Source organism: Zonotrichia leucophrys, chromosome 9, assembly GCF_028769735.1.
Source record: "Zonotrichia leucophrys gambelii isolate GWCS_2022_RI chromosome 9, RI_Zleu_2.0, whole genome shotgun sequence".
Lineage (NCBI taxonomy): Eukaryota > Metazoa > Chordata > Aves > Passeriformes > Passerellidae > Zonotrichia > Zonotrichia leucophrys.
In genome coordinates, this window is record NC_088179.1 from 10,425,632 (window position 1) to 10,452,702 (window position 27,071).

General features: G+C 36.5%; 1 protein-coding gene across 2 annotated transcripts in view; it reads right to left on the reverse strand.

Moving 5' to 3' along the window:
* DNER (delta/notch like EGF repeat containing) overlaps positions 1 to 27,071 on the reverse strand; it is a 106,470-nt gene that overhangs the window by 11,190 nt on the left and 68,209 nt on the right. For both annotated transcript variants that reach the window (XM_064721068.1, XM_064721067.1), the window contains exons 5-10: positions 23,175 to 23,320; positions 18,848 to 19,001; positions 16,778 to 16,891; positions 10,008 to 10,232; positions 2,436 to 2,558; positions 437 to 550 (exon numbers count right to left, since the gene is read on the reverse strand). In XM_064721068.1, coding sequence (XP_064577138.1) covers positions 437 to 550; positions 2,436 to 2,558; positions 10,008 to 10,232; positions 16,778 to 16,891; positions 18,848 to 19,001; positions 23,175 to 23,320 — 876 coding nt within the window. The remainder of the gene's footprint in view (positions 1 to 436; positions 551 to 2,435; positions 2,559 to 10,007; positions 10,233 to 16,777; positions 16,892 to 18,847; positions 19,002 to 23,174; positions 23,321 to 27,071) is intronic.

The window sequence follows — 27,071 nt, forward strand, 5'->3', positions numbered from 1 at the left end:
AATAAGTACTTTAGGGCTTTCAGCAGTTGCTTATTAAGATAATGGAATAAGAGTTTTCTTGAGCACACAGAAACTAAGGTCACTGTTAAAAGATTTTTCATTTTCAACAGTATCCATTAGTATATTGGGTTACCTGGAAATCTTCAAAATACTATTTTTAAAATGCAGTCTAGTCTCAAGTAGCAAGGTCATAAGCCATGTTAAATAGCTGTTAGCTTTGTGAAGTCACTTTAGTAACAGGCCTCTTTTGCTACAAAGTTCAAAGCAGATGTAAGTAATATGAAAAGTTTTTCATTGTCGCTAGACTGCTCACAATACAGCAAAGCTCACATTGGTTCATTTCTTGAAGAGACACAGTCTTACTTGGTATTTGTCTTCCTCTAGACACAGTGAACAATGACAGCTAGGTGTTCTGTGTAACACACAAATCACTTGCCTGCATATCCAGGTGCACAAATGCACGTAGCATTCAGACCTTCACTGTCACAAGTGCCACCATTCTGGCAGTTGATGTTAACACAAGGATCTTTGTATAATTCACAGTGCCTTCCTGAAAAGGAAAAATCAGTAATTGCCATTGACATGACTGATACTGGCAGCATGGAATCAGTACATGTGATAACTTGACTTCACCAGGATGAGTGTGCAGACTCCACACCTGTCATTCTGGGCTAATGATGCCATAGCAGTAAAGCCACATAGTTTATGCTGGCTAAACTTTTTACACACATGCCTCCTCTCTGCTCTTCCCACAGGCTGTGGGCTAGGAGAGACAGGGCAATTTCTGCTTAGAACTATTGGGTCTATGAAAAACCATGTAATGAAGCATAAACAGATCAGTTATCTAAAATTCTTCAGTAACACGTCAAAAATAATTGTTTTGACTATGAATTTTATGTAATAACTTATTTATTAACATAGATAAGCATTCAGATGCCTCTCATTACTTGTTGCTGGAAATGAGGAATATAACTAAGGTAATAAAAAAAAATTCAAATGTATAGTTTAAAATGTATAACTGGATGGCTCTACCTCATGCCACTCTTTCATGCCCATTGTAGGCCTTGTGAATCCAGCAGGTTTGCCCTGCAGAAGACAGTGCAAGCTGCACCTAGCATACAAAACATGTAACACAGCATATTCCCACCTAGGGACCAGGAGAGAGAATCTAATGCCAGTGCTGCATGCATTATTTCTTGGGGTCTACTGTTCAGACGAAACATAGGGGGCCACTGAACTCCCCAAGTGCTGCAATGATGGGAGCTCAGTGATCAGCAGAAGCAGCCTCCAGGACCAGGCGCTCCCTGCTTTCATTTCCAGCACGATGTGCTGTGCACACAGTGCTTGCAGCTCCACCAACAGGCCGGGTAAGAACAGAAGATGAATATTATGGTGAACATTATGATTAAGTGCTGCTTAAACTGTCATGAAAAGCTGAGGGTCATTTCCTCACCAGGCCTCTAAAATGATGAATTCTGCATCTATAGTTAAAGAGCAGTGCAATCACCAGTGTGAAACACATATTTAGCCTCAAGCAGCTGTTAAGTGAGCGTTACTTATCAGCACAGATAAGGATTGATATGCTTAATGAGAAAATGCTAGAGCAATGTTCCTTAAAACACAGTCATTCTGTTAGAATATTTATTTATTTATAATCCTAATAGCATATAAAATTACATTCAAAATGTCCTCAACGATTCAACACAGAATACACTAAAAAAGTATCACTTTAGCCTTCCCTACAGGATTTGTCACAGACCACTGATATGTGCTAATTTGTTTAGAGCTGAAATCTGTTGTGAGAGAAAAGATTTTGTATACCCAAACAAACGCTATTCTCATCTCTTTTATAAATTACTTCAAAAATGCCAAAGCTGGATTCCAGTTGAACACAGATCTAAGAATAGCTGCAGTTAACATGGAAAAGCAGCCACAGACCTACTACCCTCTCTGGGCTTTACAGTCCTCTAAATGAACAATGAAGATAAAGCTTTTATTTCTACTCCTTTGTGCTAATCTATTTCAAATACTAATATTTTATTATTATGTTTTAGCTCACTTCACTAGAGAAAATAAAAAATAATTTGAAAGCTCTCTGTGTAAAGGCTCCAAAAACAACTGATGAAAAAGTCTATTTAACAGTTATGGGTTTTTTAAAATCTCATCACTTTCTAACATATAATAAAAACAGCAGAAAAAACTACACCTGAGAAGAACAGAGAAAAATCCATTTGTGCCCAGACCAGGACATGCATTATTCACAGAGGAGCTAAATCTTAACTATTAATCTGAATAAAGATGAAGGGATCAGGATCAATACTGAAGTTTGTCTCTGTTAATTTTACATGAGGGATATATTTCTGCTCAGGATATGGTATCTCTGTAACAGAACCTGCCACAAAAACTGCAGAGAACACTTGCAAAGCCCAGCCTACCTTCGTATTCAGCAAGGCACACGCACTCGTAGCTGTTGACGAGGTCTCTGCAGGTGGCTCCGTTCTGGCAGGGCGCAGAGAGGCATTCATTGTACTCCTCCTCACAGTAAAGGCCGTGGTAACCTAAATCACACGAAGGGGAAACAAAAATAGTTATGGAACACTTTGCAGTAAAAATTAACTATTAGGCGACTATAGACCATGGGCAGATGCTTGTTTATTTAAATATACTGTGCAAACTGATATTTGTTAAGACACTGATTTTAAAGGCATCTGTTCCCCAGGTGAAAATTACCAAGAAAATATTGGAAGCATAGTATTCTGAGAGAATTCCTAGCTCCTGTGATAAACCATAATGAGGTGTAAGGATGGAGGGTGGTGGCAGAGGTCAGAAGCAGCAATGTGAATACCCACACTCAGATTGTTAAAAGAAATACAGGAATATTGACTGTATCCCAGCTCCTTTGGATCCCTGCATCAAAGCCATAGTTCATCAAAGAAGGGATAATTGTATAACAGTAGTTAGAATGATTACATGTTTTAGCATTAATGCTGTACAATGTCAAAGCACTGCAGAAGCATTAAGGTACTTTCATCTTTACAGTATTTCCAAGCCACAGGCAGGTACTATGGGCCGATTAAGTAAACATAGAAAGCAAAAGCAGAGAAAAGCTACATGGCCTGTTAAAGCCACAGAGTAATTTGTACTGCGAGATAAGAAAGAAGGAGTTAATCCACATGAAAACAGCACCTTTTTTATTACTTAGTGTGCCACACAATCATTAGCCCTAACAGTAGTTGAAATTACAGACCTAGAGTAGTCTATGATATAATACCAGGCACTGGAACTGTGTTCATGTGCTTATAAAAGCTTGATTTCCTCATTACACTTATAAGAAAATTAAATTAATGAACATACAATGAATAAATATGCAGTGGACATGAATACAGGTGCCAGCAAAAAGGCCTAAAATATGAAGTGTAGATTCTCCAGTGTGATTTTACTTCTTAAAGTAATCTCTAGTTAGTAGCAAAAGTCAGATATGAAAGGAGGGTATCTTTCATGAACACAGAACCAAAGAGAGCGGCATATTCTCTTAGTAAGTCACAATCAATCGGTATTCAGCATCCTGGTCTAAATATTCCCCAAAATTCTCATAAAATAATAGAAAATAGGATAAATGCTGCCTTCAGACAATATTTGCATTTACCCTCTCCCTCCCTATTATGGATAATTCAAAACAAAATTTTTTGAAGATACAACTGTTGGTACTAGTCAAGATATATAGGCAATACCATCCATTATGATTCTCAAAAAATCCTCTTTTCATAGGAAATAGTTGGGCTAGTAAGGTATTAAGAAACATTTCAGAACCACTTTCTCCAAAGCTGCCAGCCAGGCAATAAAGAATTAATTATGCTAAATGTTATGGGTTTTCCTGCTAGCCTACAATGAAGTTTATCTAGTTTATGAGTATATGAAATATTCTGATGTAGTGAGATCTGTAGCCAACACATAAAAACCACCAAAATCAGATGGGAGAATCAGTCAGAAAAACAGATGGGAATTCCCAGTGTTTAACACCGATGTAATGAGATACTCTCAGAAAAATGTTTCCCACTTCTCACCTTTCCAAGAGAACGAAGGGAATTTGTGACTAAATAGCTGTCTGGTTTCCAAAATCGATATGAACGATGGTATCACCTCCTCAGGCTGCAGCCAGCCCACGCTGCCAGACACTGCACACAGCCAGGGAAAGATGTTTCCTCTCTCCACGAGAGGGCAGGTCTCACCCACACACAATTTCACCCTCACATCCTCACCCTGGGGCCAGCAGCCTCCTCCTGCTGGAACTGCTGGGATGGAGAACATTCCACTGTGGGACCACCTGAGGGAAAGGCTTGCTTCTCCTCAGGGAGATAAGAGCTACCTTGTCATTCCTAATGAGCATTTCTCCTGGTATTACTGCTTTTAAATTATACTGATACAAAAACCCTGTAGTACACTGAATTCATATAGATATCTTCAAAAAGACTACATAAATAATTTATACATTTTTGTTGAAGAATTTAAATTGAAAAAGGAGCATTTTTCATAAATAACTTCAGAGTAATGGATTCTAGTGTAGCTGCTTCCTCTCCTTCTAGCAGTGTTATGATTCTGCTTCTTTTTATGTTCCCAGCCAATGCCAAATGCAGCTCCTTGCATCTTTTGTGGTGTGCAATATTTCTGTGGATGTACTCAGAAAGAAAGAAAATATACCTACATTAACAACACTTCTCCAGCTACTGTGTCCTGAACAGGATAAAAAAAAACCCATAGGAGGAATTGCAGCTTCAAAAAAGGGCAACTTTTCCAGGCCACATGAAATTGGAAAAATCTTTAGAAATAGAATCTTTATGAACTCAAGCAGAACCTGAAAATGAAGGTTCAATTCTGATGTGCTCTCTTCAGATGCTGAGGAATGGACAGGGAGTCTAAAAAACCCTAAAATAGAGATGTCCCTATGTAACCCCTTTTCCCTCTATGTGGCCATCCCACTGGTACTGCTCACTGCTACTGGGCTTTACAAAAGCAGAAACAGATTTGTTGCCATTCTCCTCTTGATCCCCAAATTCTTCTTCCTCTTTCTTCAGCAACTGGAAGGCTGCCTCGAAGAGAGCAGGTTATTTTCCTGATAGAAATAAAATCTCATCACTTTCTAACATATCATAAAAACAGCAGAAAAAACTACATCTGAGAAGAACAGAGAAAATCCATTTGTGCCAAGGTATGGCCTTCAGTTACATGCTGAACTGCACTGTCTTTGTACATGGCTGTTAAAAACTGCAGAGGAGAAAATGGGAAAGGGAACCCACAATCTTGTGTCTCACAGGCTGATGAGGAGAAGACATGGGGGTTGTAAAAGCCTTCAAGAGCAAAAGATACAGCAGAATAATCTCTCAAGAATATCTGCACTCTCAGGTTAACAAAAGAAAGGCAAAAGCTTACTCTTCCTTTAGGAATCAATAAAGAACAAAGCTGAAATCTTTTGAGCCATTTTAGACACGAACCCCTCAATAGTGACTCCCTGGGCTTATCCATACTTAACATTTCACCCAATCAAGGCAGCAGAACATAAATCCCATCTTTATGGGAAGGCCTAATGGGGTACAATGCAAGCCAGCTCTATTGTGCAGGGAACAGCATCAGTTCACACTTGTGGCTGTTCACTACAACAGAGCTGCATGTTATATAGCCAGGAAATAAATGTGCTCACTTAAATCTGAGCTTACACAGCAATTAAATAAAAGAGAAGAATACTCCAGGTGGCAGGAAGGTAGGAAGCCATGCTCACCAGCCATGGTCAGATTGCATGGAATGTTGTCTTAATGCAGAAGTGGAAACAAGATGAGGAAACAGAAGCAATAATGGGCTTGGAGACAGTCAGGAACTGGAATTAACTTGAAGTCACTTCTTCCAGAGCTCACATACCTGTCCCAGTTACAAAATGTGGGAAGGGAAAAGACACAGAAAAGAAAAATTGCAACTGCTGCAAGACAAATCTTGCTCTGGCCTCTGCAAAGGCACTAAAATTAACTTATGCTCCTAGAACTATCTATTAAGCTGCATGAGCAGTAAAATCAAGGGAACATACTCCATGGTACTACTTCTGAAGTTGCAGTCACTTTTTATACCCTGCAGCACTTTTTCTGAAACTCCTCTCTTTTCTTTTTCCCAAATGTTCTATATATGCCATCATATATATCTATATGGAGGACAGGTGTTAATGTCTGTACATGTGCTGTGCAGTTTCAAAATCTGTGTCTTTAAAAAACCCAAATCCAAAACCTTACTGTGATATTAAGCCATGCAATTTCTAGCTATATTTCTACACTTAGGACCAGACAAAACTAAAAATACTATATTAAATATTTGCACTGGAAATTTATAATGGTGGCTGTATTAAAACAATTGCATATAAAGAGTAAATAGGTTTATCAGGAGAAAGAAACTGGTTGGGGATCCAGAGACTAAATAAACATTCTACAAAAAGACACAAAGGGTTCCCACTAGTTTCACCAACCAGACTTTAGATGAGAAGCCAGCAAAAGAGCACAGGAACTTTTATTAGAATTAGTTCTTTAATATGAGGTAAGAAGTAAAACATGAAACAACCTCTGTATCTAATGTACAAACATTAAGTATTTCTTTGTTGCCTGTAAAGGGTGAGGTGATAAGTGCTAATAATCAGGGTGTGTAAGCATAGAAATACAGATTTGAGGTAAGGTTTCATGTGCAACTGAAAAATCACACACACAGTACAAAGCAGGTATGGTTGCATAGGCTTGGGAGCTCCACAGAGCCCCTCAGCAGACATTTGAAGTATTTTCATCTTGGAAATAACTTACACACTTTTCCTTCCACTCTGAAAATAGGAGCATTCAAAATATTAGACTGCTTTGTAAGTTAGCTTATACAAATTAGCTTTCCTCTGCAAGCTATTAGATGAACGCCCACAATGAAAACCAGCACACACACACACAAAATTAGTAGCAAATGTCTGGTTGTTCATGTTCTGCAAATTGTGCAGCTATGCAAGTATAACAACTATCATTTATCATTCTTCAATCTGTACACTGGCCAAAGAAACAAGGAAGTCAAACTGCTACCAAGCAAGGAGACTTGCACAGACCTTGGACTAATTGGAACAATTTAAAATTCCTCTCTTGTTTAATTTTTGAGACAGAAGTACCACAGATGAAAATCCAAAATCCAACTGACACTGTAAAACAGTGCTTAAAGGAAGGACAGTGTTCAGGTCACACATATAAGCAAAACTCTTAGGCACTTTGTTTCTGTATTAGAAAATTATATCCTCTGTCAAATACTTAAAAAAAAAAAAAAAAGACTACAGCATCCTAGAGCTGAACACAAAATTTAAGTGACAGATTCCAAACTTCATAAAACTCTTTCAGACATGTCAGATAATCAATACAGAAGACAATTCTAAAATGTCATTTAACAGCCTTTCCATTAAAATACCTAAAAAAAAAAATTACAGGTAGGAATTCAGGGGTATGTCTGAAAGCCTCCTGTACAAAGAAGCCAATGATCAGGGAGCAGGCACAGATGTTGAGAGCCTGCAAGTCAGAAAGCCTCAAGGTCACAAGGCAAAGACCATTTCTTTCCTGGAAATATCTTTATTATCAACCCTTGATAATGCTTCTAAACTGTACCCAAATTTTATTCCTTCACTTTACAAGTAATGTAACAGATACTGTCAAGGTCTCTTCAGGCAAAACTGTAAATAGAATCCAGCTTCTTAACATCCCAGAGACAAAACTACATTACTCACCCCCTCTATCAAACTGCTTTTTGATAGATATACCAAAAATGTATTAGGTTAAGATTTGTAGTCATTATTTTAGTTTGGGTTTTTTTAGCAATTGCAACATAGGAATCCTCAAGTCTAATTGCTCTTACCTGCCTTACGCTCAATAATTACCCAAACCAAGGGCAAGTGTAAGTCACAGAGCCTCCTACATGATGATCTACACTGAACTTGACTGCCACTTGTCTATTATCCTTTTAAGTTATGGGAAAAATACGTGAAAATAATTGATTAAAATTCTGCTGCTCTGAGTTAATAAAAGACCATAATGGTATGTTCATAATAATGAAAAGCATAAAAGGTATAAAAGCAGGAAATATTCTGTCTACCCCTATCTTGCTGCCACTTAGGTGCAGTTCTTAAATGACCTTCTGAAATAAATTACCCAAGTTTTCAAACTATTGACAGATTAATGATGAGCTCACTTAATTTTGCCTCTAGTTTCACCTCTATGTGAAGCAAATAATGTTATTTTTAAAAGTGAAGTTTACAGCACCCTACAAAATGTTTGGAAAAAAAAAATCTTTTTTTTTTAATACATGGAGCAACACAAAAGAGTTTAGCTAAATAAATGCCATATACGGTCCTGGATGCCACCTCTAAGACTCCTTATCTGTAACTTTTAAAAGCATAAGTATTGTTCAAATAAAAATATGTTTTCATAACATGAAAGTTCTAAGATTACTTTTAAGTCCTGAGAGAGACAGAATAATTTTGAAAAAGCCAAACTATGGAATTCTAATCAGGTTTAGGTGACAAAGTTCTGAAAAAAGCTTTTATTTGACTGAGAATATTTGACTAGCTTTTCTTTGTTTGAACTACAGGCAAAAAACATGCTGAAGAAGAGTAAAACTTTCCAGGATTTCTTGGAAAGAACAATGTCTAGTTTTTCCTACTATTAATGACAAGTGCTGTCAACAAATGCATTATAACATTACTGTGGTATTGTCAGCATTTCACTTTCATACTTTTCTCCTTTATAAAAGAGTATGTAATTTAACTATAAATCTGTCAACTCCAACAACAAATGTCCATAGCTTCTGGTAATTTGTGAGTTCCTCCCAAAATATTTCTGATGGTCCCTTTCATGTCTCTAAACAGCAGATAAATTCTGACACCACCTAAAAATGCTGAATAAGTTAATTTCATTACAAAATCCCCATATTCATAAATATCCATAAATAGATTGGTGGGATACATGCACATCCTGAAAACTGAGATGGAAGAGATGAAGAATCATGACTGGTTTCTCAGAAAACAAGGAAAAGCAGCAGAGAGAAGGTATTCCTCTGAAAGGAGTGTAGAACAATGTAAATGTCACAGCAGAGCTACTAACTATCAAATGTCACTCCTTAGTTTATCCCTTGTAGACTGGAAATTAGTTTTATCCTTAATTTCTTCAGTTTTCAAGTTTATAGCTTCATAGGAACAGACTAAAAAAAAAAGATGCCAAAATTATTCAAGTGAAAAGAAAGATTGATGCTCACTCTGTAAGTGCTCAAGCAGCAGTGGATGTGTAGCTCTGGTTATCAGACATTTTAACTGCTACTTCACCTCTAATTAGCATTGCTAACATGAAGAAAGGGGGCTATAAGCACCCCAATATCCTGTTGTGTTGGTACAAGGATGAAAAAAATCTGGTGCTAAACCAGTTGCTACAGAGACCCCATGAATGTCAGGCTGTGCTGCCAAACAGTTCCCAGCTGAGTCTCCTCACTGGACTCACCTGAGCAGCCCTGCTGGATCTCCTCTAGAGAGACAATTTGTGTAAACATGCACAGCAGAACTCAACCCTTTGGAATAGCCAATGTTTTTCCTTCTCTACTTCTGTTCAACTGCCTTGTCTGTTTTTCCCAAATGATCTGTGTCAAATTTTCCATTCTTTCTACCAAATCTTGTAATTCCAACAGTGCTGATGCCTTGCCTTGGAAAGATTTATCCTGCAGACTTCAGTTTTGTAATACAGCTGTAGAGTTCACTCAAGCCATATGGATCTCAGTGGGTATTTCAGTGCTCACTCTGCAATTTTTGGTTTTCCAAGTGCAATGTGTAGATTCCTATCACTGCTCTAAACAGACAGAACATCTGCTCAATCTGTTTTATAGACTGAGAAGAAAAGGAAGTCATTTTAAGCTATATATGGAACCTACATATAAAAATATTAGAAGATTTCCAGAGGATGTAACTTGGTACAAACCAGGGATACAGAGGCATCTGTAGCTGGTTCCAACGCTGCGACAAATGCCGTGTGCGCACGGGTTCAGAGCACAGAAATCGATCAGCTGAGCACACGTGGGTCCTGTAAACCCAGGACTACAGCTGCAGGAGAAGGCAAGTCTGTCTGCATAGCAGGTTCCATTGTTCTGGCATGGAGATGATGCACAAGGGTCAATTTTGTCCTCACAAGTGGTTCCTAAAAACCCTAAAAGAAATAAATGGGTTTGGTAAGTAAGCATCCTGATATGCATACAATTTTAAGAACTAAAGCAAGTCAAAAGTAAGCCACAGAGAGATCTAGATTCCTTTCTTTTTAATTCTATGAATATTATAAAAAATAAAGACTTCTTACACAATAAACTCTAATTTTTGCCTATTAGCATTCTCTGAAAAGAGATGCTTCAGCTAATATCATACTATAAATTATTTAGGCAGGGAATTGCAAAAATATTTTCTGAAACCGACAGTGCTTATCTGCTTTCTGAGTGAATCTGGCTTGAAAAGTAGAGGAGATTTTCTAAAGATCAGGAGCTGGCTAGCCTAAAAAAAAGAAAAAAAAAGCCCAAACTGACCTATTTTTCCTCTGTTAACGTGTATGTAAAATGTAACAACATAACATGCATTCATTGAGTTTCAATAATTGAAATATCTTTTAGAAGAACAAACTTCTCATTAGCAGGAGAGACAATGGTTTATTAAAGCAACACCATACCAAAAACAGACATAAGGAAAAGGATATTCTAGCAAGGGAACTTTTAATCAGATGTAGGGAAGAATTATGTTTTAATAAGTTACAGTAACTGCATCTTGTATCTATACATACACATACATCAGGGATGTAGTAACACAATGCATGGTTACTGTATCCTAAAGTGAGAAAAGCCTATTCAAATTCTAGAACCCTTCCAAATAACAGAACCATCTGTCCTTTCCATTCAATTATATATCTTTCAATAAGTATTTGGTCCTTTTGTACAGACCATTTACAAATAATTTACAAAAAAAAAAGGTAGCTAGAAAGATGGAAAGAAAAGAAATAACCTACAGATTGGACTTTTAAGTTTTGTCATACAAACTCTGCAACAGACCAGGAGAGAAAATCAGGTCTGGCAGGGCACAGATGAAGAACAGGCAAAAGCCTTCTGTCCTCCCCATGTTGCTGTCCTGTGGCTTCAATTGCTTCATGGGCTTTGTCAGGACCACCTGCTCAGCAATGCTGAACAGAGAGAGCCTAAAATATAACTAAACCATCAGAAACCGCAAAGAACAGAAACCCCAAGAGCAAGGATGTAATTCCAGCAATGGTTCACTAGCAAATTAACAAAGCCTGTACTGTTGTAATAAAATCTTGATCAGATTTAAAAGAATCTGCAAGGACTTTTAACTATTACCAGGAGGAGATCAGCCAGTGAGTCCAGTGAAATCTCTCAAGTAACTCTGAAACCAGATTAACAAGGTTTAAGGAGATCTGAGGTCACACAATGACACTAATACAACCTTTGCAGTAATCTTCCCTCCAAAGAGGAGGTTACTGGCAGATGGCTAATGTTTCAAGTGACAAAGCACTTCAAGAACATATGCAGGTTTAAAATACACCAAAACATGTTGCCCTTGTGCTATCTTTGACTGCACTGTGAAATGCATTTAGGTGATTCTGGAAGTTCAAATCTCAAGCATGAGTCAAATATCTGAAAATACTCAAAGCAGAAAATATGGAAATCCATTATTCTGGCATTTCTGAATGTACACTTAAAACCATACTAGTTCAATTGTTGAAAGCAAATAATGCAAGTAACAACTATAAAAATCAAATTCAGAGGTGTATTGACTGAAAACAACCAAATTCCAGAAGGAAAAAAACCATAATTGTTTATCCGCAGAAAAATATCCCCTGAACTGCTCTTCAACCAGCTAACATGGACCCAACCCTGCCTGAAGGTCATTGCCGGCATAAAAGGGACATGAAATGCAAAGTGTAGTGGTAATTTGAAAGAAGTGAATACAAAATCTACCAAGGAATAACACAGAAGGTAAAGGGGAAAGGCAATAATGGAAAATATTTATACTGGTAAAACCCACAGTACAATGCCTGTGCTTACATGGATAGTAATTTGGCTACTTGTCAGGAAGTACAACAGAGATATACTTTATAAATTTATAGAGATGTGCTTTATAAATTGCTACAGACCTCCAGTGCAGTGACAGAAACTAGATCAGATTTCAGAGACAGAAAGGTTCTGAATAAATCCAAATTTCTCATTACAGTGGGATTTTAATTATTTGGCTACTGAAAGCAAAAGAGTCATGTGCAAGTCAAGGAAGTCAAACATTTTCTGAAGACATCACAGAACTGCCTTTTATACAGCTTGTAGAACAACTACCTTGTCTGAATGTTACATTAGACCCAATTCCAATAATTACAAGTATGTGAAAAATTAGGTCTGTGAATTGCAAGGGCTCAGGACTACAAAACTTTTAACTTTGAAATGCAGGGATAAGCACTAAAAGAAATACAAGCAATTTATTATTTTCCCTATAGAAATTTGTCTTGTAAGGAAATAGAAATAAATGGTATTTCATCAGAATTCTGTAGAGAGAAAAAAAGTTACTAATCAGAAGGATCAAGAAACCATTAAAACACTGTAAGATTTTGATTGAAATTCACTCTAGCTAAGTCTTTCTTGATGAAGATGAATAGAGGCTAAACCCATTCAAGCATTAAGGAGAAGTCTATTAAAAATAGGAGCAATTTGGGAAGGTGCCAGGTAAAAACATTAGATTAGTGGAAAGTACCAGAAACTAAACAGCCATAAAAAATTTTAATTAACGACAAAATGTTCTTCAGGTAAATTAAACTCTCTTATGGTAATATGAAAAATTCTGCATTCTGATCACCAGTAACCTTGGGAAATCTTCTATATGCAACAGCTGTGTGACCCAGTTTCCTGTGATCAAGATTGTAAATGGGTTTATTCTATGTAAACCTAAAGAAGTTAGAATGACATCTGGCAAGATGTCCTAGAGAAAAAGGCTTTTACATGAACAATGAAGCAGAGAAAATAGTGAAAACCTTGAAACTCAAACTATTATAACTCCCAGAAAATAATTTCTGTTCTCCCAGTCGATTAAGATTCATGGTGACAATGTGCATTTTCTGGCTGCTATTGCAAATCAACACGTATGAATCACAACTTAGCATCTTCTATAGCTGTCAAACCATTTTCTAAACCAGAAGCCATTATAAGAGCATTCATAAATTTATTGCTTTCCAGTATTTTCAGAAATGCCTGCACATATTTCAGGACACTTTTGCTCAGTGTGTTGCCAGCAGCAGTTACCTGCAGCTACCCAAATGAAACTCTCAAAAGTAAAATAAAATCAATGCTAAAGTGTGAATTTCAAGTAATCTATGTTAAACTCTTTATCACAGCATTGTTTTCGCTCTGTCTTCTTTTATTCTAGAGGATGACTGACATCCATTATTGCTGCCATTTTTCAAAAATATATTAAGCCAAATTAAAATATTTCTGCTCCATTTGTCCAAGCTGGTGACCTCCACATAAAACATGTAGGAAGAGCCCAAGAATCCAGGCCAGTTTGATGGGGTTGGCCAGCTGAATGCAAGTTATTTTTATCAAAGATTAATGTTTTCCTGTAACACTGAAGGCAGTTAATCTATACTTATCATCAGAACATCAAATTTGCATGGAACAGAACTTCAGAAATATCTTGCAACAGAAGTTTATTTCTTTATTGTAACTGGTCTGCACTTTGCTCATTATTGTCTGGCTTTGTATTAAACCACAGCCCACTACTAAATCGTTTTAGTATTATTGTATGAGCAAAATTCACAAAGGGTGAAGTACCTTCAAGTACCAAGTCTTTCATTCTATCTAATTTTATAAAATTTTGTCTGGAAGGAACACATTTCCTCACCACACAATCAGTTAATTTCCATACAGCTGGTTTTTTATTTAACTTTCAACAAAGATTTCTGTGAATTTGATAACTACATAAATAAGGATCACTAGCTTCAACATCTCTAAAACCTACATTGATTTATTTAATAATATGTGTTTATTAATTTAATGCAATGACATTTAGTTCTACCAATTAGGGGTATTTTCTGTTTCCAATTATTATTTGTATATTTAGTTCCACTTCAGGGTATTTTGGAAATACACATAACTTCTCAGAAGCTTAAAGAAAATGGAGTAACTAAATTTGTAAACAGATGAGCAGTACCCCAAGCAGTTTAAATAACATCTATTAATGTTACTGTCAATACAATAGTGTGTTATACTCTGCAATAAGTGGAAGAAAACAAGAGGAGATATTTAAGAATGATAAGGATGGAATGATTCTGAATATAAATTTCAAATATTCATTTTCATGCTTACTACACGTAGGGTTTTAGAATGTCTAGAAGGTCCTTTGCCTGATCATTTGAAATTAATATTTACTAAATGTATGTTTATTAACATAAAATTAATAAAACAATCAAATATCCCTATCCAACTGTAAGCAAGTACAAGATCCAAACATTATTTTGAAAGCAACAGTGTCAAAATTTTAAACAAATTCTTTGGTCTTAGTATTGCTTAAGCTTCTTCACTACAAATTCAAGTATAAAATCCAATTTTCTCTTTACAGGTGATTCCACAACGTCATATAAGAGTTTATTTTCTGATGTATTTTGGATATTAAAATGTACAGTGCATCCTACAGAAAATGGAATCTGTAAGCATAATGAAATTTTCTTCACTAAAGGACTCTTAAGACAGTAAAATTGTCTAAAGAGTCATCAAGAATTGTTCACATCTGAGGTAGGCTGCTTTTTCAAGGCCTCAGGTTTAGCTTTCTGTCAGTTATCATGCGCTTTTTCATGAACTACAGATCTCTTTTGTAAAAGAAATGCACAATCTCAAGATCATTTTTCATCTGCCATCTTTTTCTTTTCCTTGTGTGATAGTTTCTGCATTTTGTTATCCTTTTCCAAGATGTATTCTATCTGCAGACTGCAGTTTCTACACAAACATAAGCTCCTTGGTTACCTTTCCCCACTGAGACAGAAAGAAAAGCCTTTTCTCAACAAGCGATTGCCATTAAGCAGAGCAGAATAGCAGCAGAGCAAGAGACCTCACTTAAATTAGAAAATTTGAGGTTGGCAGGAAATTTGCAAGTTACTGCATCTGCAGTTTTCAATTAACTACTCTGTTGTATGTACAAAAATCACTGAATCTCTTCAGAGATTAAAGCCCAAAAAAAAGCTCCCAAATTATGCCTCTGTGAAAGGATAACACCTCAAAAGATGTAAGAATGATCAAGGGACAGTCATTAGTAAACTTAGACAATACATTTTGTTAAATCAACTTTCTTTCCTTTCACAAGATATCTGAATTCTTCAGCTCATTGACATTAGACCTTCCAGAACACAATGAAGAAGCAACAGTGCCTGGCACTGCAGCCCTGCAGGGCCCTGAGCCCAGCAGTGACCCTGCCCCGAGGGCACAGGAGTGAGGCTGGGCCATGATCAGCATATTCATTAACAGGGCAGCAGCAGAGAATTAATGAGCCACACACAGAAACACCTACGGCAGACACAAAACAACCAAAAATCCCAGGAGCTGCTCTTCCCAACATTATTGGAAAGATCATTGCCTGCACTGCTTTCTTAAAGATTCTTGAACATTCCTTTCAGATTCTTGAATCTTCCTAAAAGATTTCTTTGGGAAATTGCAAGTTAATTACAGACCAAGTCTAATATCTAATACTTTTTCTCCTGAATTTCACTACTATTTTTAAGGGAAACAATTTCCAAGAATTTTCCACATGCAGGATCTGTATGGCTGTCAATAAGTCAGTTTCAACACAGCAGTTAAGTGTTAAAGCATAGCACTCTAGAAAAGCAAGGAATCAGCCTGAAGAAACTACAAATAATCTTCATTATTAAGCACGTAGATATTACCAGAGCAGCTATCAAAGATTTACACCCTTACAGCAAGTGTTAAAGTACTGGTAGAACAAAACCAACGTCCACAGATCAAGGAAGGACAGAAGTATAATTAGCTCAAAGTTCCAATCTTAATTATAAATAACTAATAGGAGGCTTCATAATTGAAAACTTCCACTCATGATAATTTTTTCATGCGCAATTTAGGGATCTGTCATTGCAGTCAGCATAGTGTTATGAAAGCACACTCTGGCATTGGGGTGTCCTTGTTTCACATTTACAAGATTTACCAGTGAGAATCAGTGAGAAGCTTTCATGTCAAGAAAGGAATACGTCCAAATGGAAAGGAGAATTAATTAAAACTTTTGGGGATTGAAATAATTTCTTTAGTTATTACTTTTACACACATTTTAGTCAACTGACCCATGTGCGGAAAAGTGCAAATACTACAAGGGAGACATCTTTTTCTCACACATTTAGTGGACAACATGAAAATCAGATCACATCCTGAGTCTCCTCAAATTCACCATTCTCATCAGTGCTGGAGCCTGATTTCTATTGTAGAAATAAAGAACATTTCTGCACCACATATACACTGAAACACTAAACTCCTACAAGAGTTCATATCCTGCTGCTGATTATCCAAAATTTCTCATCTCATTTTCTTTTCTGCCTACAATTACAAGCTAAGGCACAATTAAAAAAAAAAATATACATTTCTACATGTCAATATAATTGAAAATTTAGAGTAAAAACAGCACTTTCTACGAGGTACTAGAGAGGAGTTTGCTGGTTACCTTCAGGGCACTGACAGCTGAATCCATTGAGGTGGGATGAGCAGGTCCCCCCATTCTGGCACGGCTGCTGGCTGCAATGATCAATCTCTGACTGGCACAGCTCTCCAGTGTAACCTACAAAAAGGCTCACAATATTCAGAAGATGAAGCAAAAACAAGGGTTTACCACTAAACATACTGGTCAGCCAGCCAAGTAGTACCATTATTTTTCTTGAATCAAATTAACCAATAGAAGCAATAGAATCTAGGACAGTCTCTCATTCCTTACAAAATGAGATTTCTAATTAAAATGTATACTTCATGAGAGAAGCATACAAAACCAGCAGAATTCTAGAGACTTCATCTGTTGTATTTTACCAACAGCAATATTCTGACATCACTAGTGAATTGGCAATAGATATTGGGTCCTCACTGGTACTCACAGAACCAAAAAAATACAGTCATTTTGGTTTGGCTTTCCAATGCAAATAGAATCCCAAGTCAATAATCTCTAGCAAGGCTTTAAACAGAACTTAACACTGTGAATTATTTGTGCATATGCTGAATGTCTGTCATTTGCTCCTACTTCTGGGCTTCAAGAAGAGTGTTTATTTTAAGTGGGAGCTGTGAAGAACTGCTCAGCACAGTTGCAAACTCTTCCAAATATGCTTCTATAAGTTCACAAGCTACAGATTGTGTGTACTGTACTATTTGACCATAAGTTTGCTTTGTTCCATATGTCTGATGTCTGTAACACATCCCCAAAAAATGAACAAACTTAAAATACAATCTAAATTATTCTACACTCCATACCTAAATTTCATAACAAATACCACACATTCCCCTTTTCTAATTTTTAATTACTTCCAAGAAAATATCTTGGATGCATGACTGAGAAAAAAAAAACACATGCTACATCCAGGCACATCTTATTTTTTTAAAAGGAACCCTACAAAAATTATTAATAATCTTCCATAATGAGCATATTTAACCAAATGGCTGGTGTTAAAGGCTAGTATGCAATGAATATCACTGCTATGAACAGATGTAGAAGAGAAAGACCCCCAAGGTGAGATAGAGGACATACATGCACAGGATTTAGCTGATGCAGGGGAGAAAAAGGAAAATAAAGTAGAAATCCCTCCCCACCAAAAATTAAACAATTTGGGGGGGAAACACCTATGGCTTTATGAAATAATTATTTTTAATGCAATCATTTATAAAGAAAATATGTCCTATCTTATTACCACCTATAGGGCATGTTTTGTCCATCTGAAAGCGAATATGATTTAGGAAAAGCATCCCAGGTATGTTGCAGGGAGTAGAAATACAGAGGCACTAAACAGTCCCCAGAGAAATGAGGGGAAAGCAGTTTTTTGTGAGATACACACTAAGAATCATTACAACTCTACATTTTGTGCTGACATTTAACTTCATAACATTTCCTTCTCCCAGAATTTGGGAAACATGATCATGTTCACATATAAATGTTTCTGAAACTTCCATAGGGAGACACATAGGATAATTAAACTCTTACTTTCAATTTTCTTTAATATTTTTCATATGGAATGAATAGTTTTTTAGAAATTCAAAGTTAAATGAACAACAGTTAGTTTTCCAGACTGTTTTTAGTGTGTGGACACACATTTTGGTGGATACAATAATTATGGGTAAAACACAAACCACTGAACTTAAAAATGATTGAGCCATTTGAATGACATTAGACATTTGATATTAAAAAAAAAAAATAATAAGAAGAATTGTTTAAAAAACCCAAAAAGCTAAACCTAAGCTTATGTGGTGGTCACAGAACACTTCTGGGAGAAAAAAAAAGCTGATGTAAACTAAATTTTCCTCCTGTGTTTTTAGTAGGTAAAGCTCCACTAGTTATGATTAATTCCCTCACAGGGCTAAGGTTCAGACATGTGCTTTCTGTGGCATCTTTCACCAGTGAAGAACCTTCCACTGCCCTTATGTTGTTGTTGCAGTTTCTGTCTGTTCTGGTATCAGAAGTTTCACAGTTCACTGCTCTGCAAAAAGAGATGCACCAAATGTCAAGCAAAGCTGCATTATTCAAGAATTCAAAACCTACCAGGCAGGCAGCTGCAGGTGAAATTGTTCCTGTCGTGTTTCTGTGCTACATCCGTGCAGGTTGCATTGTTCTGGCAAGGCTGGCTCTGACAGGCATCAAATTCTTCACACAGGGAACCCTTATATGCATCTTCACACTCACAAAAAAATGTTGCCTAAAAACAAAGAGGATATGTACTTCACAATAAATTTTCAAAGATTATGCTTTCATTTTATACACTTCTGAACAAAGATGGTTTGGTTTTCCTGGTCATAACAGCAGTAGTTGCTATAAATACATCAACTGAACAAAGTTACTCCTTGAAATACTAAACCTGCACCAATTCTTCAGCTTAAATTTTTAATGATGTTGGGTCATTTCATCTAGACAAGGAGTCTGGGATCAGATCCATAATATCTAAATCATTATACATTTTTTTCTTCCATTCCAGAAATTAGATTTATAGGCTGAAATAACTGTCAGAATCAATAATGTGCAGATTTACTGCAACAAAGTCCCGTTACAGATATGCACTCTCTACATGACAAGCTCCCAGAGTGGTACTTCAGCAGTAACACTCCCTTTAAATTCTGTTAAAATATGTCTTCTTCTGAGTGCATTTATTACCTTTTCCAAACTTTGCTGTTTAATAAAAATCAAGACCACTACACCTCTTAAAGGCTTAAAGTACCTACAGGAGGCATGATATGGCACATTTTTGTTGGTAATAAAATGATTCAAATCAGATTTAGAAACTCTTTAGGTGACTAAGATTGTCAAGGAAGTCTCCAAGAAAAGCAGCAAGGAAAGCTCTCTCCTCTGTGGCACGCATTTAGATGAGATCTGAATCTTTGTTCTGCAAACACTAGATGGCATCATCACTCACTCTCAGCTCTCCCAAAGCCAGACCTTCAGTGCTGGAACGCGGCTGTCCCATGCACAAACACTGGAATGCAAAGTGCAGAACACACATGGAACTGGAAACAAAGAGATGGGCGCTTCTGGTTTTACTTCATATGAATAATCAGCTGTGACTTAAGTAGAAAATAATCATCTCCACCTAAATAAAAAACTTCACTCAGTAAACTCCAGATTCCACTCTTCTTTACAACTATCACACTGGCAGAGTTACACAAGAATAAATATGATACATCTTCAAAACTCAAATCCATGACTATGTTATTTATCAGGAGTGCCAGAAGCCCTTCTTAAGTGTACTTCTGACACATTCCTGTTTCCCTTGTGGAGAAGTGGAAGTGGAGAAGTTGCCACAAAACAGGCACAAAGTTCATACAAAGGAAGGAAGAGGCATCACTTGAGCTCAGCATCACCTCACTGCACAGAACTTCACTCAAGGTGATGAATTTTATCTTCCATTCAAAAGCAACAATAATTGAAGAGAAAACTTTGCATTAGAACTTTGCTTTTCATAACCACACTCTATAAAAAGCATCTAGCTGAGTAGAAGTCAGGTTATAGATCAGCAAGGAATGAGTAAAAACTGGCCAAGACTCCCAGGTTAGACCAGAATTCATTTGTTTATAGTTAAATGCACTCTATACATAACAGTAAGCCCCTGTGCTTATATCACTGCAGATTGTTAACTTCATTTAAATTTCCCAATAAGCAGATGTGTTCCTACATTCTTTTACACACTACTAGATTTGAAATAAAACTATGAAGTACATAAAAGCTCAAAGACAACCATTAATCTTCTTGGCACTGGAAGCAATGACTATAGCCAGCAGAGCTCTGAGCTTGCTCATGGCATTGGGCCTTTTATGCTTTCTTCTAAGAAGTTGCTTTGCATCCTGCAAGACCAGATTGTGCAAAACCAGAATGAATTATGCATAAAAACAAACAGCAAATCACAAAGGGCGCATTTTAAATTTAAAGAAAATTAAAGTTTATGTTCTGCAAAAAGAAGTGCCTTGTGGGAAACAGACCATGGTGGTCATGTCAAGCATGCAATTTTGGCAGCCACTTGCTCCATCATTAGGGAAATCATCAAGACATTTTAAAGCACATCTCACATAATTTCAGTTAAACTATGGCAAAAACATTCTACTTAATGAAATATGCCCTTCTATTTTTATTTTATGCTGGGCATGAATCAGGGTCCTATCTGAAGTTCTCTGATGCACCTAATAGCCAAAAGAGCAAGGAAAGCTCATGGATTTAGAAACACAGGACAGGCAAAAAGACAACATGGCATTTTAATTCCCCTGGAGTAGGAGGCTGGATGTAAATTAACTTCCTTTTGGTCACTGTATTTGATGTTCTAGCAAGCCAGCCCAGCAGGCACATGGCACAGGTTTGATGGCATTTGAGAGGAACACTGGGAGCATTCCTCATTTATTCAAGTTCTAGAAAACTCAGGAGCAGTTAATGACAGCAAAAATAGAAGCAATTGCATTTCTGAAGTTAAAATTTTATTTGAAGATATTTATATATCTTTAATGGTCATATAAATATATTTACATAATTTTCATAAATTTTTTATATTTAGAAATTTTCTGGTTACTAGGTTCAGAGAAAGAGTAGTGATAAGATAAAAACAATCCTAATTTTTTCTATTCACTTGCCAGGGAAAGCAGCAGCCTGCATGTGCACAAGGCAGGCTCTCTCATCACTCACTGTTCTGCTTTTAACATAGAAAGCTTCCAATGTCAAGATTACAGCCAGGAACATACAGATACTGGTTTATCTTTGTTTTGAGTTAAATAATTGCTTCTCATTCTTGCTGTGAAGCCAATCGATCTTTTTTTAAAGAAAAATTTCTTTATTTGCTACATCTTAAAAGGTTAATAACACATGGATAATTATTAGAGGCCATATATACTTTTCCCTTAATACAGAAATGCATTAATTCTTCTGCATAGATATAGGAAACAATTTATTCTTATTTTGTAACATCACATGCAACAAGAGGAAGAAATTAGAGTCATATTGGACAAACAACATGAAAATATATTAAATGAGGCAATGTATCAAAAGATATAACACTCAAGTTGACAAATAATGGAAAAAGACAATATTCTTATATGCTGTTATGCATAATAAACTTGAACATATTATTTATGTAAGTCAAATTCAAAATACTGACTTTATAAAATAAAAATGATAAATACAGTAAAGGAAAAAACTAAACTGGACTATGAAATACGACACTGCATCTGAATGAATAATTTATTTGGATACCAGCCAGCTGGTATAGTAAAGCAGCATTTATTTCTAAATTCATCTTGCAATAATTATGTTCACACATTACCTCAAGCATTTTACAAATTCATTTTTGAGAAATAAAACAGATAATTATTCCAGATGTTAGTACTGCCACGTATGTATAGATTACTGTGGCAATTTAATTATTGTTGTTACAATTCAAAACACCATTTTCTATCAAATACGCTTATTGAGAATTTAAATCAGAAAATGGTAGCAGATGAACTACAAGTGAATTCACTCAATATGCCAAATTTTTTGTGCTCACAGCAGGCTCACAGCTGTTAATATTTACTCAACAGTTACTACTGCTTTTATCTCCCAAATGAATAATATAAAACCAAAGATTAACTGTGCATATTTGTGCTGTAAAAGACTTTTAATCCATGAAATAAGAAATAATACGTATAGAAGGTAACAGAGTATACAGTATCTAAATCACAAAAGCCCAGTCTGGTTCTGTAAAAGCAGAATAGACTGCAAATTTGACAGATTTGGTTCTTATTTTCTTATGCTGCTCTATCACACAAAATCCCCAGGGTCCAGTGGAATTGCCACTGTAATCCCTACTGCAGTATTATGTAAAGGACAAAGCTGTACAGGAAACCTTGCAACCACTATCAAATTACTCCATTCTGCTTCTTATAATTATGGTCTGGTAATTTCATTGCACTGGTGAGTCTACTCTGAGTAAGCAGTTACTAAGAGGTGGAGAGAGAAGCACTAGATTAAAGCTGACCTAAAACCTATGACAAAGTTGAGAACGTCCCAAATCTGAGCACATTGGTCTGGAGACTGGAGATCCCAAGTGCCCACACCATGGTCCTCCTTTAGGGAACCTTCCTTCTGCAGTGACTCTAAGATGCAGAACCAATTCCCTTACACCTGATTTGTTTTTATTACCAGGGCAGGATATGAATCTCTGCATCTTGTTTCTGTTATTTTCTTACTTCAAGCGCTTGATTTTCAGGTGTAGCAGATAAATATTGTTATTTAGTAAACCTGTGAGATGCCAGTGCCTGTTCCACAGCTGCAAGGTATAAACACCAAGGGCAATTTGCGGTGTGTTTTAATTACCACGGAATTGCCACATTACAGGAATGTCCTGGTGAGCTGACCTTACCTCATCTGGCCTGGTGATGCATTTCCCTTTGCCTGAGCATGGGAAGTTGTCTGGATGGCTCCCCACAGGCGTGCAGGTACTCACTTTCACCACCACAGTCAGGCGCAGAGCCACAATGCACTTGGTAACTGAATCATTCAAAAAACCTTTTTAAAAAACAAAAGAAAATATTCTTATTATATGACAAAATAAGCTGATACTGTTAATGCTCTGCAGCTAGATGAACAAATAAAACTGATTTGAAATAAACTGGCAACTAAGAACAAAATTGCTCATGTTTAATACACTCTCTCTGATTGCAAGCCATGTAAATACAAATTAAAATACAATTTGGAGACAAACCTCATTATATTGATTTTAAAAAGTAAGACAGGATGGTGAAACAGATCTACTTCCAGAGCTCAAACCTACATTTTTTATGTTTCAAAAATAAATGCTTTTGCCTGCTACTTTTTGAAAAGTTAAAATATATATTTAATTTCTTTAATGACAAGGAACATGAAAATAAAATTTTGTGAAGAAATTCATTTAAATGAATTCATAAAAGTTACTTTCAGAGCTAAAAAGCAGCCAGATTCCTTACATTGGTAAAAGATGGAGAGTCCCTTCTGTTTTGTTTTCTATGAAGTTTGCAAGAATATACTTATACCACTTGACAGCACTTTGTGTATTTGCAATACAAGTATGATTGAATGTGTGATCTGATGTCTCTATAAGCTGATATGGCAGGTAAAGGTGAACTAAAAGTGGAAATAGGAACACTGGACAAGGAACAGGAAGATTCATGAATCTCTGGCTAGCACCTGCAATTACATGGAAGGCAAAAAATTGTGGTTGGTAGATATTAAAAAACGCCAGAGCATAACAACTTCACTATCACACATACTCCTAACAGATTTATCTGAAAAATAAAAGAAGGACAACAGGAAAGATAAAATGGGGCGCACACACACAGTCCATGACATATGGGATAAAGTCAGTGTTCATGTGAAAATACACAGGAGCCCCTGCTCCTGTACTTGTGCTTGTACTGCCTTGTTTAAGCACTCTGATTAGAGTCCTGCACCACAGCCCTTCCATTTAATTGTTTTGTTTGAGAATAAATGTGCACTGACACAAAAATGTGGGTTTGGTACAGTGTATATACTGCACGCAGAATTTATGCATAAAAACCACCAAAGATCCTTCCATAAACTGTCAAACCTTGATTTCACTATCTTCCATGTAGGCAGACTACAAAGAGTCTGTAGTACCAAAATGGAGTGCTGCAGGCACAAAGCCATTCTATGATTCCCCTTTTCTTTAGAAAATATAGAAAGAATTTAAGCAAAAATTGATGGGTTTTTTTTAAACAAATATCCTTAACTTTTAAAAGAACAACACTAGATGCAGTGTATGACATAGAATGTTTTTCTTAGATTGTCCACTTTAAATTGCAAAATTAATTTACAGCCTAAACTTCTAAGGAGCTTCAAAGATGAAATTCAGCTTCTTGCATTACAGACTAGAGATAGCACAACATTTAGTCATGAGAAAAAAAATAAAACAAAGTATTTTTAATGAACAGGAATAAACAAAAGTTTAATGCAACAGAGCTTAAAGTGAATTCTCTTTCAGAACAGCTGCTAAGCATTACTTACATTTTGCATATGGAAGTGTAAAGCATGACTAATTCTACAAATTCCACACAAAATCATGTGGAAGACTTGAATTCTTTGTTCTTCATTTTTAGATTTCACTTTTTTAAATGCTTCATTCCTTCAGCTGTTAGTTGTCTATGATCCCTAAATCCTGCCTTCAAACAGGAAAATCTTATGTCCTACATAGACACCACTGGCTTGAGTACAGCCTCTACAAGTTAGCTGAATGTTCTAAAGGATCAGATTAAAAAAAAAAAAAACCAAAAACACATGTATTGGGTATAGTTCCAAATGCCTAATGGTCTGTTTTGGCTAGTGAAGATTATTGTAATCTGATGACCTCTTCAAAGCAAGCCAATTTATTCTGGCCTCAATGCATACCCCATTTTTACCCATCTGTTCAAAGATGCAGCCAGAATTTTTCTTTAACAATTGAATGCAATTGTCATTGGCAGTCATGCAATTATATGTGAATGCTTGGAAGAATGTGGTATTTAGAAAATGTCTTTGGGTTCACATTTCCTTGTCTGAAGCAGATTGTTACATATTCTTCAGGACAGTTCCCTAAAGAAATATTAAATCAACCTTCTTTGTACTTTGAATCTTGTTACTATTTTGGTATCAAAAGCCTTTAGGCAAACCACTGAAAAAAATCATTATTCTCTCTAGAATGCCACACATTTTCCTGTGAATTCTAATTATCTCACCTAATTTGTAAATACTAGAAACATACAAACGTGGGTATTTATTTTCACTTTATAGAAGTTACATATAATGTTCTGAGATCTCTAGGTTTTATGGCTAAAAGAAGCTTGTCTGACCATCTAAATATAACAGCCTGCTTAACTCAGGTCATAGCACTTCAATTAATTCTTTCCCCAATTCCCATAACAGCAACTGAACTACAGTGAGTTTTAAGTTCTATTTTTAACTTCTAGATGGGAGAATAATTTCAGAACCATATTTACAGCTCCTTTCATCTCAGGTCTGGGGAAAAATATTACAGCAGTTTATACCAAAAGGTAATTTTGTTCAGTTCAACCTTGCTGATTTTCTAAAGCCAGTTAAAACATAACGGCATCAAAGCATTTTTAGTTGCAGAATTCAGGGTTGAGTTATTTACAGTAATATAACGGAAACAATTCTCAAGCCAAATAAATCATAATGTGATGTGAGTAGTCATGAATTGCAGAGGAGGCATTTTCAAGCTTTTTGCACACACATTTGATAGTCTGGGAAATGCCTGGACAATTTCCTTGGCAGGAAGCATGGTAAAATACACTACAGCTCCTTCCTCCCTGGCAGTTCCACACACATATGTCTAGGAGCACAAGGTATGGGTGTTCCTGTTTCACTCACATCAAGAAAGTTAAGAATGAAAAAAAAGGAATAAAGTTAAACTAAAAGAGGACAGGTGTCATCATTATGTCCAGATACTTTCAGAAGATCCTATCATGCCATTCAGATTACCAGCACTCAAACACTAATTGAGTGTATGCTTTCTAGACTAGACAAACTGATTTGCTTCCCCCACAAGCCCCATCTCTGAGCAATACCTTCCTTCTAAACACAGCAGTTTGAGCTCAGTGAGCTGGTCCACAGTGGACAGTCAAAACAGGGAAGACTGAAGCTAACAGACCACCAAGAAGGTTATCATATTGCATATAATGTTAGCAAAAGGCAAAACACTTCACTAGAAATCATTCACTAACTCTTGCTATGCACCCCACATGCTCTGACACACACCAACGCCTTTTGCATTTGGCTCAAATGTATCTCTGTATTCTACACAGTGAATACATGCATTCCAAAGACATCCACCTTTGGTTGAAACAGTAGATTATCCTTTTAGTTCCAGTTCACAGAAGAGTAGGTCTTTGAGTTCACCTAAAGGTTTCTTGGATGAGTGAGAATTACTGCCAAGGCAGGTTTGGGCACTCACAACAAAATATCAGTCCTCAAGTTTTCAACTTATTTTTAGCCTGGTTTCCCAAGGAAATGAGACAGCAGTGGGATGTCTATCAGTTTCCATCTGTTCTCTTTTTCTCTCTCAACACTTTCCCACACCAAAAGCTTTTGGGGTCAGTAGCCAACTTCAACATTTTGCAAAGCAATGAAGTTCTCAAAGACACTAAGTGCCTACAGCTCCCCTGCACAGCAAGCAGCCCTTGCACCAAGGGCATTGGTAAGTCAAGATGGTAGGAAAACTAAAAAGGGCCCCAGAATAAGGTGATGTAGATTCTCCACCCCATTCCCA